Below are 16,428 nucleotides of genomic sequence, written 5' to 3'. Positions count from 1 at the left end.
ATCTTTGAGGTGGTTGACTTGATACGTTCAGTTTGCCGCTGCATGTGGCTTTACTTAGAGTGGCGTCGTGGAAGTGAGTACATGCCTGCAGTGGCTTGTTTACTTGCTTTCAACGGGCATCAACAGCAATATCAGATAAAATGACTCCAAGAAAATCAAAAACAACTTTACCACTCGAATTAGGCCAAGCCAATCGTATATCTCCCATGACTTACAATATGGAGCTTGCCATACCTGCCTTTAGGCCGGTTGTCGTACTCCGTAGTCAAGTGCTTATTGGTATAGCTAGCTCCATGGCCACTATATAAAATATGGGGCTTGGGTGCTTAACGCGTCTAGACGCGTCTCCTTGGACCCTCACCACCAACTTTCTCTTTATTTCAACTTCCATGACAACCAGAGTCGTCAAAACGATCAATTGACAAGTCTGTTGCCAAAAACTCAACCTGCAGCATAATAAACTCAACCTTTCACCATCCTTAAAATATCTCATAATGACGGATTCACCAGCCGAAGACGTCCCCGAGACAGTCGCCCGCTCCTCGACAACTTATATCCCACCCTCAGTCCATCGTGAAGCCCTTCTCTCAGGCTCATCATTCAACCACTTCTCCCCCGTTCCCTCCTCTCTACTTCCCAGCGACCCTTCTGATCCCTCCTCAGCAACTCCATGTTGTCTCGGTGTCGACGAAGCCGGACGTGGCCCTGTTCTCGGCCCCATGGTCTACGGCGTCTTCTTTCTCCCCATAGATCTCTCTGATTCTCTACTTCGTGAGAAGCATCACTTTGACGATTCCAAGGTCCTCACACCTGCTTTTCGCTCAGACCTTATGCGCACACTTTGCACACCTGGCTCGGATCTCCACGACTCTTGTGGCTGGGCAACGGCCTCGCTGTCGGCTAGAGATATCGGCGCGAACATGTACCGACCTACAAATGCGTATAACCTCAATGCACAAGCTATGGACGCCACGGTCGATCTTATAAAGGCCGTGTATGCACTTGGCGTAAACATCAAGGAGATTTACGTTGATACAATTGGCCAACCAGCAGCATATCAAGCAAAGCTGCAGCGCGTGTTTCCCACAGCCAAAATTACGGTTGCCAAGAAGGCGGATAGCTTGTACACCTGCGTCAGTGCTGCATCAGTATGCGCAAAGGTCACTCGTGATGCCGCGCTCGAGGTTCTCTTTGAAGCGAGGGCAGATGAGGATGAGAAGGATGGCGAGGGTATGGCATGGGGCTCAGGATATCCATCTGACGGACGCTGCGTTGGATGGATGAAGGGCAACATGCATCCTGTTTTCGGATGGGGACCGGAGTGTCGGTTCAGCTGGGGGACAGCAAAGGACATGCTTGAGGCCAAGGGAAATGGTGTCAAGGTTGAGTGGCCACTCGAGGATGACGGTGAGACGAGTAGGCTCACCGATTATTTCACCTCGGGGGACAAGGATAAGGACTCATCGGAACTGGGTAATTGGTTTGGTACGTCGGCTGGCTTGGAAGCATTCTAGATACCCCTATAATCTACTTGGGAACGATTTTATTGAAGCAGTCAATTTTGGTTATCACTTGCGCCAAGTGAATCGAACATATTCTCCTTTTATTTTTACAGTAGACATTATATCCTGTTCGCTAATCATACTCGAGAAGGCCTTGCGCCACTGCTCAGACTTATACACAACCCCCTATACCTTAAATGTCGTCAATGTCATCCTTCTCCGTAGAAGTCGTGTTGGCCTTCTTGCCCCGACTATCCAAAGTATCCATGCTAATGTTATCGCTGTCCTCGCGTGCAGGCATACCAACCGCTTGACGTGCTGTATCGGAGTTGGCAATAAAGTCGCGGAGCTGCTGCTTCGCGATCTCGACACCCTGGGTCATAGCAGCATTGCCCATTGAGAGCATAGGACCGAGGAGGTTAAGCGTGTATGCAACATATGTACCTCCAGCGATGACCAGGATAAGGAGGCAAAGGAAGGGGTTTCGCAGAACTGAAGCGCCGTTTGTTAGCCAAAGCAGAAAGGCCGATCATAGCCGGATAAAACTTACCAGTCAATATCTCATTCCAGCCAAGGGCAAGGAGTAAACCATAAAAGTACCAAGGAACCTGAGCAACACCACCAATAGCACCTCGTTTAGCTTCGACATAAACTCCATCAGCAGTCTTCTTGAATCGTACAACAAGATCCTGGCGCTTGCCCTCGCTGAGCACCGTCATCTCCTCCTCGAGGCTCTTGCCATCCTCTTCGTCAATACCCCCAATCGGTGCGAGGTCCTCCTCATCACTAGCCTGGACACCGTTGGGCTGAGGTCCAACGAAGCCTGGCAAGTCAGGAGGGCCATATGTCTCCGACAGCCGGAATCTCGAGAGAAGAGGAACAAGAGTGAGAGTAGACTCTCGCGCCTTGGTGTAGATACCCTCAATATCGTCACTGGGACGCCATATCCTGGGTACACCAGCCTCGTCGTATCGGAACTTATCTTCAAAGTTCTCTCGAAGTTTCAGCAGAATATTGCCCTCCATAACCTCTTCCTCGATCTTTTCCCGGAGGGCGTTCCAGCTCTTTCGGCGCAATCGCCATGTGCCGATCTCAACCTCTTCCTGAGTAGCGTCGAAGCTCTTAGCCCGCTCGGCAAATCGAGCCTCGGCTTCCTTGACAATGCCCGTGAAGACTTTCCATACTCTGTCCCAGAGATCCTTCTCGGTGTCAGGCTTCTCGCCTGTTTCGGGGGCACCACCGCCGGCTCGGCCGCTGCCTAACTTGTTGAACTCGAGACCGACGGCATCGCTAAGTCGAGATCTGACCCAGCGCTCGACACGGGTCGCAAGTCGTCGCATCTCTTCTTTTCGTAGTTTAGCGCTCTCTTCGTCAAGCTCCTTCTCAAAGAGCTTGAGCTGCGACTCGAAGTTAGTCCATGAGACACCCTCAATGAGTAAGCTCTGAGCCTCAACACCAAAGATATCCAGCGTCTTCCGCTTTTCGTTTGCGACAATTTCGGCGAATTCGTAGCTACCACCAGCCTTTTGCCCAGCCTTCACCTTGTTGGCAACAGCCTCGCCAAAAGCAGTGACACCGGCTTTGTGTGCGGCGGCCAATTGGCCCTGGTAGAGTGCCTTCAGGCGAGTATCAATCTTGCCCTCGAGCTCGTGTCGCTTGCGGGCGTAGACCCCCTTATGGTATCGGCTTGCCTGCACTTCGAAAGCCTTGATGCACTTCTGGCGAGCATCGTTACCAGCCAGGCCAAGATCGGGCAGAACGGTTGGGACACCGAGCTTGGAAGCTTCGCTCTGCTTCTCTTCGAGGGGCGTGACTACGACGTCGAAATCAATCAGAACTTCTCGAGAAATCTCGTCGCAACGGAACTGAGCCAGAAGCTCCTGTTGGGTAGGCAGATCCAGATCCTTGTTGTTCACAATCTGGTCCCAGATGCCCTCAGCATAAACAGAGAAACCATCGGCAGGAATTCGTCGGTGGTACTCGGGGAGGAAGAGGCCACCCTCGAGCTCTTGGTCACCGTGCAGACCAGGTTTGCCGTGTCGATGTCCAGCCGTAAACCGCGATCCAAGCTTCTGGACCTCCTCGGTGAACTTATCCGCCTGAAGGATCTTGTGAGGCAGGGCAGCAAAGCCAAAGTCGAAGTAGTCCTCGATGCGCGAACCCTCAAGCCCCTGAGGCTTGGAGATGGACGACCAAATCTTAGTCAGGTCCTGAATCAGGGTGGTTCGGAGGTTGCCCAAGGGTGTAGTGCCAAGATGATCGCGAATAACGAAGAAGAGTAGAGATCTAGGGGTTGACCTAGGTAGAGTTAGTAATCGCGCAAGCAATGGGCTACCGTAGAGCTCGGCTTACTGCTTGTCCTTGAGGAACAGCTGCAGGTTGACCTCGAAAACGGTCTTGAGAAGTCCCATGTTCGCACCCTGGTACAAACCAACTTGGTGCTCCCAAATGTTGACGATCAAGACCTCGCTGGTGGCCAGCGCAAACAGGGCACTTTTGCGCTCAAAGTCCTGGTCCTCACCGCGCTCTCGACCATCGGTACCCTCAACATCCATGACAAGGATGTTGTCGGACATCTTTGTGCCTGCGCTCGTCTCGCGCTTGTTCTTGGACATCCAGATACCCTTGGTGGTCTGTCGACGCTCGGTTTCCGACATGACGGAAAAGTCGGTGCCGAAGAGGTTGTTTAGGAGGGTCGACTTTCCGGTCGACTGGGAGCCGAAGACGGAGATAAGATGGTAATTGAACCCAGAGGCGGCAACATCGGTAACGTTGAGATACTCATTGAGGTGGGTGCTGTAGTGTAGTAGGGTTAGTCAGGACATCATGATGGACAAAGTGGCGGGGAACAACTCGAAAGCTGTACAGTACATACTTGAACTCCTTATCCTCGTCAATAACCTGGACGCCATGCTCATAGCTTCCAGCCCCCGGCGCCTCGCCGACGGCAGAGAAATGGCCGTTCATGGTATGCGATTGATATATATCAAGGAGAAACGTAGTAGATGTAGGTAGAGGTGATTTATTCGAGAGCTGGGGCGTGCATCCGTGGATAAAGTACGGGTGGCGACCCTCGATATAATGAGCTTATGTTATCGTGAGAATATATGCTTCAGGAAGTGTCCCCTTTGTTAATTCGTACAGAGGGAGAAAAGAGTCAGAAACAGGATCGAGAGTTGTTGGGGCAAATAACTAAAGCAGTCGAACGACCAAAAAGTTGTGACCACCTGGACAGAGACAAGGAAAGATCCTTGTGACGACGAATGATGGGGTTGTGAGGTACGTACTTATCTGCTCCTCCCCTAGGATTCGACGGTCCGAAGGCGGATTAGCAGTCGAGGTCCCACTGAAGCACCTCCCTATCACTCCTTATATGCAGGTGCTCTACGGTAATTAGCTATACCCCCTGCCACACGTTTATTTCTGCCCGTGATTCGGTGTTCGAAAAAGCGGTCACATTGTACTGCAGCAGCTGCCGTAGGACACGCACTGTAGGTGTCCAAGACATGGATGACATCGGCTGCGTTCTGCTAATAAGAACTTACTACTGCTTACTCATGAGACTGGTTCTAGCTATAGCGGCTGCTGGCGGGATCGGTCCGGGTGCCACAACGGACGGATCAAGTTACCTATGAAGCTTGAATGGTGTTGCTCTCGGCCAATCAGAGGCGTCTCGCTCGAAGGATGTATGTAACACCCCGCCGAGGGGCATCGAGGGGAAGTTGATAATGATATGAGGTTGAATGGATAAAAGCAACTACAATCCATAACCTCCAATATTACAAATCTGAACCTTCAAAATATCAGGTCTCAGGAAAGCAAAAATGTTGATCAAGGAGTCTCACGTCGATGTCCCTACCTCTGCCAATGGCAAGGAGGGTACTATGCGTATGTCCAGCTCAACTCTCATCATGTGTGATATAACTTATAAGAAGCTTACATTCATGACCAGGCATCTTTGTCTTTCATCCCACTATTCCTGGATATCCTAATGCGCAAGTCTCCTGAGCCCTCATGCGCTGCATCATTCTGACCTTCATTCAGACGCTTCCCTGGTGTGAGTCTTTTCAGCGAGATCTACCAAGGTAAGTCTTAATATTATAATCACATCAACATCACAGCAAGCTCACTCTACTTCTCCAGTCACTGGCCCTGTTGCCCGCTTCGCTCGTCAGATCGCTGGTCAAGGCTACATTGTCGCTGCACCTTCATCTTACCATGACTTCACCGGCCCTGAGCCCCTCAAGTACGATGCCGAGGACACTGATCGTGGCAACAAGTTCAAGGTCGAAAAGGTATTCACTCGACAATCAGCACTGCTTACTTCAACTCATTTTAATTAACTGTCATAGACCCTCGAGTCCTATGATGCCGACTCATATGCCACCGTCGATTACCTCCTCTCACTTCCCACCTGTACAGGCCGCATTGGAGCTACAGGCATGTGTCTGGGTGGCCATCTGGCCGTTCGCGCTGCTGTAAGTCTTTCACCTAACTTTTCCCCTTCATATCACTCAACAGCTCGGAACAGCTTGACCCTCGCATCTCTGCGTGCGTGGCCTACTTCGCAACGGATATTCACTCCCGCACACTCGGTCCCTATGATGCGCCCAACACTTCATCGACCGCTCCTCCCGACAGCAACCACACCATCGATCTCTTCAACAAGTTCAAGGGAGAGGTTGCCATGATCTTCGGTGTAAAGGACACTCATGTCCCTGATGCTGGTCGCGATCTAATCCGTGCCAAGCTTCGCGAGGCTGGTGTCCCTACTAGCTTCTATGAGTTTGCGTGGGCTCAGCACGCCTTCATCCGTGACGAGCTAAGCAAGGGACGTTATGATCCTGCCATCACCAAAGTCTGCTTCGAGGTTCTGCTGGAACTCTTCGGTCGTGTTCTCAAGACTGAGTTGGGGGCAAAGGACGGCGATGTCCCACCTCCAGAGCACGTTTGCTAAATTAGTAGCCTCCTCAGACGCAAAGTTCCTTGAAACAATTGTCCTCAAAATGTTTGATTGAAGTGTAATAATAATCTAGATTCTTTACTTCGTGAATATTGAGGGCTGCTGCTCTGCAGTCCCTGGCTGGGTTTCATAAACCTATACATACGACCAATCTTTTTATACGGATGACCCAGTCTGATTTCTAAGAAAGGAGATGACTGTTCTAGTCTCTCGAGTGAACCGAATACCAACATAGAAAAATTCAGTTCCGTCCCAAATAACCACCCCAATATTACTACTTTCAATACACACTGATCAGCCGTTACAGTTCGTATGTCTCACTTCCAGGTCCACTAGCGCTGGGGAGCGGGTGGTTGTCCTTGAGGAGGTGGCCCCTGAGGCGGTCCCTGACCAGGCCTTTGTAGGGGATGGGCGACATTATACTGGTTACTGGAGCCGGCATATGGCTGGTAGCCTTGAGAACCCTGAGATGGGCCGGCGGATAGATTAGAATGGTAAGGCGTTGGGCCCATGCCAGCCTCAGCCTCTTCATCGAAGGGGCCACGGTGAGGGCTGCGAGGGCTTGCTTGCGTCAACGTGATGCTAGCGCGAGGAGCCGTCTCGAGAGAAAGTGAGGGGATAGCCTCACCCGCCTTGCGCCGACCCCGAGTGCTCTCACGCTTGAGATCAGTCCGCAAATGCTCGATGTCGCGGTTGCGGTTGACTTCATCATCATGAGAGCCTAGTGTGTGGTTGTCACTATTATCCCAGACACCAAGGCCGGCGGCAGGGGGCCGCGAGTTGAAGCCTTCGGCGGCCTGGGCCTGGCTCTCCTCGGTGTTCTCCTGCTTCGAGGTTGGGACCATGCGAGCTTCATCAGTAGCCTTAGCAGCCTCCTCACGGCTGTTCTTGGCGAACTCATCGGTAACAGTAACAGAGTAAGAGGGGTTTGTAGGTCCACCAAGAGGCTCGCCGCCACCACCAGGAGCAATGAGAGGCACCTTCTTCAGAGCCAGGGCAAGTGCACACATGAACTTAGAACGGCGGCTGGCGCGGACGGAATCGTTGTGCCAGTTGGACTTGTGAGCGATGGTGACATAGAGCAGAAGCTTGTCGAGGTTACCGACACCGCCAACGCTAATGCTAAGATCAGGCTGGAAGTCACGAGCGTTCTCGGGTTGTCGAACAAACTTCTCCATCTCGAGGCGGAGAAGTTCAATGTCCTCGAATGAGGTATCGAAAGAAACGTTGACTTCGACGGTTTCGTGCATGGCCTTGCTACGAGATATATTCTCGATCCAGATGTTGTTGAGCTGAATGTTGGGCACCTGAACTGTTTGCATGGTGTCCAGTCTGTGGAATACAGAGTAGAGGAGGGAGATCTTGTTGACAACCATCCTGGTGCCACTGATGTCGACACGATCACCGACATCGTAGGGGTGCTTGACGAAAAGGAAGATACAAGAACCGAGGAATTCCTGGGCAGTAACCGCGAAGATGAAAGACAGAGAAAGCAGGGTAGTTCCGGCAGTGGTGAGGGTGGTAATAAAGCTGCTCTGGAAGAAAGCAACTGAGGGGCTTGTCAGTAAAGTTCAAAACACACTTTCGAGGTGAGACTTACGGAAAACGAAAATGACGACCAGCAGGACGACGACGAGAAGAATCTTATCAAAAGCCTGAAGAGCCTGACCAATATCCTTCATACCTTCGGCGATGGCCTTTCTCTCCGTACCAATCTCGACAACCTTTCGGACCATCTCATCGAGACTAATATCACCATTGTCGTCACCGTCGATCATATAGAATGATTCCTCAGCCTCTTCCTTGTAAGCAGGTCCAAGAACCTCCTGGAAGTCATCTAGAACAAGTGAGTTGTGACCCTCGACAACGTAAGACATCCATATACGTCGACCCATTGCCTCAGATGACTTAGTCTTCTCAAGAGCTTCGATGACGATGGAATGAGCAGAGTTTGGGTTGAAAACTTGTCGGCCGGCGATCTCAGAGGCAAGGTTGCCGAAAACAGAGGTAACCTTGTCTCCGATCTTGCCAACTTCTCCAATGAGCTTCATGGGGGTGGCAGAGCCGTTGCGCTTGTGTCCCTTCTTACCACGGAGCATCACCTCAATGCTATCATTGATGATGGCATCCTCATCAGCGAACTCGTGACAATGGAGAGGGAAGAGGGTTCGAGAGGCATCGAAAAGAAGCCCGAGCAAGTGAACCTCACGCTTAGACTCCCTGATACGGTTGGCAAACGATCGCTGATGGTAGGAGATGCCGATCAGTTGGACAATCGCTTTTTCACCGAGGAAGACAGCTGAAGAAACGAAAAGAGCACCAAGGACACGGCCCATAGTGCGGACCCACGGGACGTAGTTCTTGCCTCTATCTTCCTCCATCCAGAGGTTCTTGAAAGTGACATAAGAAGCCAAGGCCCAGAAGAAGAAGGAGAAGGGGAGGATGAGGTTTCCCAGGACAGTTGCGTATTTGCGAGTACCCTTGCTGACGACGCCAGTAAAGAACATGAAGAGCGAGGGTAAGAACCAAGCAACAATCTTTGCGATCCAGCATGAGAGCCACATGATGAGAACCCAGAGGAAGATTTTGAAGAGCGGAGGGCCATCGTCGCCAGACCTGTCACCATCTCCGTTCCATTTGCCGACAGGGATGCCATCCTTCTTGCCAATGGCGGCGAGGACAATCAGGGGAATGGCCAAGAGAAGACCGACGGGGACGACATATACAAGGTATCTGGTGACAACAGAGAAGCCGATAATTTTGTAGTAGAGTCTACCCATTGGGTTCAATGTGGTTTCCTCTCCGGTACCGCTGCGAGAGAGGCCATCACCCATTCTCCTTCGACGGCCACGGTGACCTTGACCGGTGAGTTTCTCGTCCTCGGTAGGAGAGTTGCTATCCATGGTAGAGGGTTGAGGCATCTCGGCCTTCCTCATACCACTCCGGGCAGAGGCATTGCTCTTGACCGGGGTGAGCTGAATACCGTCGCCCATTTCGTTATTGCTGTTGGTGCCGCCAAGGGGAACGAAGCCTGTGTGAGAGTGACGCGAATTGCGGGGAGACAAAGAAACGTGACGATTAACCATTCTCGTGTGCAGTTATATATCAAACTCCAGCCAGGGAGTGAAAGTGTGGGAGTATTCGATGTGGTGGCCCGAATCCTTCGATTTAAGAGGTGATCGACCCTTTGGCGTGAGTCGAGGCCGATGATGAAACCGATAGGCGTTTGAAGATTGGAGGTCGGGCAGTGCTAGCAGGTTATGAGACGGTGGTAGGATATCAAATCCTTAGCCGCAATGATCTGCTTGCGCTCGTAGGGTGTCTAGGAGTCAGGTAGGAATGGGGTTGATTATCTTTTTGCTGAAGACTTGCTCCAAGCTAGATATGCCAATGCTCGGCTTAATGCTGTGCTGTATGCCGATGATGTAGTAGATTCAAGGAAATAAATGCAGACAAAACGCTACAACGATCCCATGTGTTTCTCCTCCTCTTTTTTCTCAGGTAGGACAAAGAGCGAAGGTGATCTGCAGTCTTCTCCAGCGAAGACGAACAGGAATAAGGTGATGGTTGTTGGTGCTACCTGAGGTGAAATGAGCAAGAGAGAGAGGGAGATCAAACCTAGGAGCTAGGAAACAAACAAAAGATGGGAAGCTTTCAAAAGATGGGAAGCTTTCAAAAGAAGGGCAAGCCTAGGCCAGGGTGGGAGGGCCGTGGTTATAATAGGGACTGGAACGAGAGTCGGTGGAGAAATGATGAAGAGGAAGAAGAGAGAGAAAGGGAACGACTAGAAAGAGAGGTTGAAGTCAATCATTGACGAACGAGGTTTCGGGGATCATGGATTGGGTGGATGTTCCTTGTTACTTCCCTGTCGGACTTGGCTCTTGCTCAAGCTCGTGTGAGTGCGAGATATATAAAAATTACACTGTGACATCCACTACCATGGTGTGCTTCCCTTTTTTTTTTTTTTTTTTTTATGTACTAGGCTAGGCCAGGCTTTGTTGCTATTTGAGGTTTGTCCGCCTTGCCATCCAAGCACAATCCTAGAAATACCAAGCCGGGACTCAGATACCGTCAGCAACAAAAGGGGTCCCCGATTGTTTTTTTTTTCTTCCCACTCACAGGCGGGTCATGGCTCTGCTGGAGAACTTAGGGGCCGTGAATCCACCAACAGCGCGTCTTCAGTTATGGCGAATAGCCAACCACCCTCTCAAGTTATTCTCTCTAGGTATGGACCAAGTCCAATTGGGTCCTGGATCATTAGGGCCTTCAGGGCTCTCCCCTCTCGCTGGATCATGAGCCCTACCAGCTGAAAAAGGATCCGCGACAGGGTCCCCAGACGCTGGGCACCTCTGCAAGTTTTTTTTCTCTTTCACTTTTTCCATCTGGCTGTATGCCGGGCTTCAGGGGCACCCGGCCCCCCCAAATGTCGGCGTTTGTCCAGTAATATTTCAGAACGGAAGCGGTTCTCAACGCCGGGCCAGGGGGAGGCGCCGCCCCCCGGCAGCCACAAACAACCATTGACAAGCTGGTCTCAGATACCCCTTTGTTTCACGTCTCCAAATCGGGCTGGGGTGCTACGCGGCCGAAAACTCAACACATACGCGAAATAGGCACTGTACAGTGCAGTTATGACAAGAAATATGTAGGATTCAACCAAGGATGAGACGTGGGCTTATACGAACGTGATTTTGGCAGGCAAATGCATGACATTTCACAGCTTTGACAATCAAAAGTCTGTGTATGTCTCGGTTTGCATGTTCAAATCACCCCCGGCCACCAACAGGCCACCCGTTTACACCGTAAGAAGAATATCTTTACCATGATCAGAAGACACACATACCCAAGTAAGGGAAGAAACATAGCAAAAACTGGGGGCTAGAGGCGATTCTCGATACGAGAGATCAGTCAATCACCGATGCAAGGCACCAAAAGTCAACATCTAACCATATCTTCTCCATATTTGTTCCACCCAGCACTGTCCACCAAGAAAGCTTCAAGCTCTCGAGGCGTCCCTTCATGGCAAAGATTTACACCAGAGATCTCAATGGGTCCATATACACGGATCCCACATCGGGAGCTGACGTTTTGACGCCAACAACTGCCACAGTGAAACACGGTACGAGTTCTCCCTGATCTGTGATGGTTCGAATGTTGTTGAAAGAGTTCGGCATGCTGCACATGGCAAGAATCATTACGAAAAGTTCTTATTCGATGAGGACTTACAAAGGGTCGATGGCGGCTCAACAAGTCGTAGGCTAACGGTTAGCCTATCGTGCCTTCAACGGCTGAGTTTCCTTTTGTGTTGTTGATCCCCGACTAGCACACCTTTGGATAATTGACGCGCAATTAAGACATTGAAGACAAGACGAAACCAACCACTTTTTCTTTTCGTCATTCCCGGGAATTCTAGCGTCTACGCCACCAGAGAATGAGGGTGTTGTTCAAATTGAAAGCCGCCAACTGCCGCAGCCCTTGGCTGTCGGTATCTTTAGACCGAGTTTGCGTACTCTGATCAAAGATCCTGACGTTGATATTGGCGAGCATGTTGAAGCTGCTTTCTATGACGCTGCCTATGGATATATCCTTCTGGCCATTTCATCTTCTACTCCATGATGCATCTTCGGCTCACAGCCACCTTACCAAGACTTATTTCCTGCTTCAAGCCCCTCTCATCTTGCCACTGGCTCAGAACGAACAAAACGAACCATGATATTTACCCCTGCAGACACGAAGTGACCTCAAGTCATGCTATCCCGCATTAGCCTGTGTCAACGTGTCAGAATAAGGGTGACGGCAAGGGAAAAAACGCTCGCTAGTTAGTCCACGCCTTGACCTCCATCCACTGTGATGGAAGTCAAAGCCAAAATTTCAATTTCAAAAAAGTCGAGACCATGAATTGTTTTTCTTTTTTGGGTTTCATCGTGGATTGAAATGGTAGAGTTTGCGGGATATATGAAACGAGACCAGGAAACGTTAATATTAATTATGTCCCCCTATTTCTTCGCAAGGCGACATTAAATTCGGTTCATCTCCCGGTGCCAAGATTGTGTTTTTGCTATATCCTGATGGAGTGTAACCATACCTACACTGACACTGGGCGTTGGGACTATGGGACGACGTCGAAACTGGAACTCGAGAGGACCGACAGTTTGGGTCATCGCTTGGCTTACTATCCCGCCAACCGCATTTCCTCTTGTCACTCTTTAAACTTCAACTGCTGCTATAACACTTTGCTATTATCATCTTCAATGATCATTATCACAGTTGCTAATGACTGGACCCTTCATGTCAACTCCTCACCCACAGTGCCCATCCACCTTCGACAACGCAATGTCGATCCCATTATTCACGAGGAATCCACGTAGGTCGATCAGCAGTCTCCGCTTCAACCAGCAACAACAAGAAAATGCAACGTGATCTGATCGATCAGACATCCCCGGAAAAGCTTGGCCGTGCTCTTGCTCTACTGTAGAAACGCCCAAAGACTTCTCACTCCCCCAGTTCGTATCGTCGGGTATCGTAAACGAGGAGAAGCTACACAGTATGTGCGTCACTCACTGAGCTAAGCGCGCGCAAACACCATGACGTTGAAACTTGAAAGAATGAGAACTTGTAGGGGGAGACGGTGTGCCTCGTTGATTTACCGTAGACGCCCGTGTCGGCCTCGGCGTCATCGTCTCACTTCCCAATTAAGCTCTGTTACTGAGCATCAACGCCTTTTGGGCATTTATCTCTTTCCAACCCATCCGAATGTTGATCAAGTGGGGATGGTGATCATCTCCCGAGGCCCCGAATGAGAATGACGGAATTCCCACCTTGGGCCAAGACTGGTTCAGTTGAGGAAGCCCGCTTCACTTTCCGCTATCACGACGTCACTCACATTGAACTAAAAAGCTCGGCGAATTTCAGCGTCAGGTTTGGATGAATAACGATCAGAGACGTAAATAGCACAGACGATGCAGACCATTACATAGGTACATATCCTACAGACAATAACTAGTCTTCACCTGACGTCACTTGGCCAGAAACTAATGCACTCATTTCTCCTCTTTAGTTAAAGACAAGGCCCAATTCCATTTCGCTTGCTACTTTCTCGTGCAGGGTATCATAAGAGTACAGTACAGACAAAACTCTCCAAATCAATCAAGTCTCCCATAAGCAAACGCCAAATGTCATGATATCACAATCTCCACCGTCAACCTCATCGTGTCGTCTGAACTCCTGACGTAAGTCCAATTGTATCCTTCAACTCAACTTTTGCCTTGTCGTTTTCATAGCCAAAGTCACTGCTGTGATTATCCTCGGGTTCGCCAACGGTGTCAAACTGATACAGCGGCTCCAGTCTTGCTTCTCGCTGGAACAAGATCCATCGTCTAATCCACCAGGGAAGCACTTTCGTAACTTGATATCTCATAAAGACACGAGTGGGTACTGCAAAGATGTAGTCCAGCTCCTCGAGCGTTCGCTGTTTTGTTTCTGGTAGCAGCAAGAATATCATGACCAACGCGACGATGTTGAAGCCTGCATACATGCCAAAAGCACCAATGGCATGCAATCTAGCCAACATCAGTGGGAAAGTAATAGACAATACTGCCGCCCAGAAGAGGCAGGTTGCCACAGCCCACGACATGCCAACCTCACGATGCGACAGTGGAAACACTTCAGCCGAGTATGTGAAAGGCACAGGTCCCTCACCAGGTGAGTAAAAGGCCGCGAAGAGATAGACAAAAAAAGCAACCAAAGCCATGTGAGCTCCGCCTGTGCCTGGGATCAAAGTACACAGACCTGCTGCAAGCAGTGTCCATGCCATCTGAGGAAAGGTGAAGAGTAGCAGAGATCGTCGACCAAAGGTGTCTATGGTCCATATTGCAGGCCAGGCAAAGACAAAGTTAACCAGTCCAAACCCCATCGATGCCAGCAGAGCTTGGTTATCGTCAGCACCTGCATCTCGGAACACACTAGTCGAGTAGAACGCGATAATGTTGATCCCGCACATCTGTTGGGCAATCATGACGACGAATGAGGCCACAGTAGCACGGCGCACGCGAGGAATGGTGAAAAGTTCGATGAAACGTTTGGCATAATGTGCCTCGCCAATAAAGTCCAGTTCAACCTCGAGTTGCGCATGGATATAGTATAGATCGCGAGCGGCCTGGATCGGATGGTTTCGTAGTCGTAACAGGGATTTCATCGCATCTTGGTAACGGTTCTTCTTCATGTACCAACGAGGCGATTCTGGGCAGAAGTAAATCAAGCACATCAAGGGTACAGCTGGAATGAACGCTGATCCCAGTTGGAATCTCCATGCGTTATGGCCGATTTTCGTAACAGCGACATTCGCACACGTTCCTAGGAAGATACCGAAAGCCGTCCACATCTGCCAACTCATGACGAAGGCTCCTCGAATCGGGGCGGGCGAGTTTTCCGCGGCAAAGATGGGGACTGTATCACATGTCAGCTACGAGATCCCGGCGACGTGGTGGTGGTGGTGGTTTTGGAGACGAATAAACTCACCTGTTGAAGCCTTGGTACCCATTCCAATACCAAGTAATACACGACACGCAAAAAGCTGTCTCCAGTTGTTACAGAAAGCGCTTCCAATGACAGGCCAGAGACAAAAGTTGGCCGAGAAGAATATCGTGCCGCGGCGACCCCAGCGGATATTCAGGGGATCCGAAAGCCAACAGCCAAACAGAGCTGTTCCGATGTAAGGGGCAGAGTTGACGAGACCGACGAGGAGCTTGTCGTGTATACTTTCGCTGCCAATATCGAAAGCATATGGAAACTCCAAATTCGCTCCATTTGAACCTGTTTGATCCCATCCTTGTACGGCGGCGCCGATGGAGCATGTCGCAACGGTCAGGTACAGAACAAAAGGGACTCGCCACTTGTGGAGGATTTCGTCTCTGAGCGCTTGTATCTCTGTGTCGTCAAGCTTTTCGTCTCCGTCGATATCCTCATAGCCAGTAGGGTCCTGCGCAACTAGAGCGCCCTTGCGAATGAGTGGGCGGTACTGTTCTAGTTCCTTTTTTCGACAAAAGTCATCAACATCAGCTAGAAGTCTTGCTCGTGGAAGGCCCCAGAGGGGATTCTTGATTCTTGGGCGATGTTAGTTAGTCATAAGGACTGAGCGGGCGTGCCGAGGTTCAGTGAGCGTACTTGGCTTCAACGTTTGCATGGAGGTTGACATAAGCCTCTGAAGGACGCCGTGCATGTTCTATCATGGAACTAGAAGGATATTCATTGGTGGTCCTTGACAGACTGAGAGCACTGATCAGCATGCATGTAGATCGACAACGGGATAGCAAGGGTAGAATATACCGTTCTATGTCGTCTTCGCCGCGATTCGGCGCCATCTTGTGTTGGAGAAAGCCAGTGACTGGTAAAGTGAGAGTGAGGGAGGGACTGTGGCCGGTGGGTTGAGAGTGAGAGACTAAGATGAGGTTGGTTGGAGAAACTGGCGATTGCCCGATTGAGACAAGACAACACCAATGGTATTGTTTGGGGGTGAGCAAGTCGTGGGCGGGTTAGTTGACAATGAGACGAGGCGTAGTTAATACAGAGACAGTCGAGTTGAGCCCAGTTGATTGATGAGTCCTTTCAAACCGTTTCTAGCGGGTGTCGTCGGTCGATCGCTTCAAGATGTGGGGTTAGAAGCTGGGGAGATGAGAAGAATGAGGCACAGTCAACGCCAAAGCCGAGGAAAAGAGAGTGATCGATGACTGTTTAGTTGTCGCAATTGCTGGGGGGGATTAGACGTGATGTGAGGATTAATAATATATAAGAATCAACCGAGCAGTTGACTGAGAATGAATTGTCGTGGATCTGGTTAAAGAGTTTGGAGGAGGCAAAGTTGATGAGTTGAGTCGAAGGATCCAGGCCGTTGGTTTGATTAGCCTAGTTGAGTTGAGTCGAGTCGAGGCGAGTCTGGGGTGAGACGACGAGGCTTGGTCCGGGCACTAC

The 16,428-nt window shown here is 50.4% G+C and overlaps 5 protein-coding genes across 5 annotated transcripts; 2 read left to right on the top strand and 3 right to left on the bottom strand.

Annotated features, from left to right (window-relative positions):
* Positions 1–494: 494 nt before the first annotated feature.
* FTJAE_9716 (ribonuclease H2 subunit A) lies at positions 495–1,514 on the top strand (the record flags this gene model as incomplete). The annotated part of the gene is made up of 1 exon (XM_037356665.1): positions 495–1,514. One exon carries the CDS (start codon positions 495–497, stop codon positions 1,512–1,514), a length of 1,020 nt encoding a protein of 339 aa, XP_037203187.1.
* A 181-nt stretch (positions 1,515–1,695) lies between these two features.
* FTJAE_9715 (SEY1-like protein) lies at positions 1,696–4,469 on the bottom strand (the record flags this gene model as incomplete). Its single annotated transcript, XM_037356664.1, has 4 exons — positions 1,696–1,994; positions 2,053–3,800; positions 3,855–4,298; positions 4,378–4,469. The coding sequence occupies 4 exons, from the start codon at positions 4,467–4,469 to the stop codon at positions 1,696–1,698; spliced, it is 2,583 nt and encodes an 860-aa protein (XP_037203186.1).
* An 857-nt stretch (positions 4,470–5,326) lies between these two features.
* On the top strand, positions 5,327–6,459 carry FTJAE_9714 (dienelactone hydrolase family; the record flags this gene model as incomplete). The annotated part of the gene is made up of 5 exons (XM_037356663.1): positions 5,327–5,415; positions 5,547–5,587; positions 5,646–5,797; positions 5,855–5,980; positions 6,034–6,459. 5 exons carry the CDS (start codon positions 5,327–5,329, stop codon positions 6,457–6,459), a joined length of 834 nt encoding a protein of 277 aa, XP_037203185.1.
* Positions 6,460–6,797: 338 nt separating this feature from the next.
* Positions 6,798–9,551, bottom strand: FTJAE_9713 (mechanosensitive ion channel family; the record flags this gene model as incomplete). Its single annotated transcript, XM_037356662.1, has 2 exons — positions 6,798–8,014; positions 8,066–9,551. The coding sequence occupies 2 exons, from the start codon at positions 9,549–9,551 to the stop codon at positions 6,798–6,800; spliced, it is 2,703 nt and encodes a 900-aa protein (XP_037203184.1).
* Positions 9,552–13,666: 4,115 nt separating this feature from the next.
* FTJAE_9712 (sorbitol transporter) lies at positions 13,667–15,821 on the bottom strand (the record flags this gene model as incomplete). The annotated part of the gene is made up of 4 exons (XM_037356661.1): positions 13,667–14,907; positions 14,980–15,563; positions 15,625–15,693; positions 15,787–15,821. The coding sequence occupies 4 exons, from the start codon at positions 15,819–15,821 to the stop codon at positions 13,667–13,669; spliced, it is 1,929 nt and encodes a 642-aa protein (XP_037203183.1).
* Positions 15,822–16,428: the final 607 nt, after the last annotated feature.

The sequence above is a fragment of the Fusarium tjaetaba genome (genome assembly GCF_013396195.1).
Source record: "Fusarium tjaetaba strain NRRL 66243 chromosome Unknown NRRL66243_c0000223, whole genome shotgun sequence".
NCBI lineage: Eukaryota > Fungi > Ascomycota > Sordariomycetes > Hypocreales > Nectriaceae > Fusarium > Fusarium tjaetaba.
Note: the sequence above shows the minus strand (reverse complement) of the source record. Positions and strands in the feature narration are given on the sequence as shown.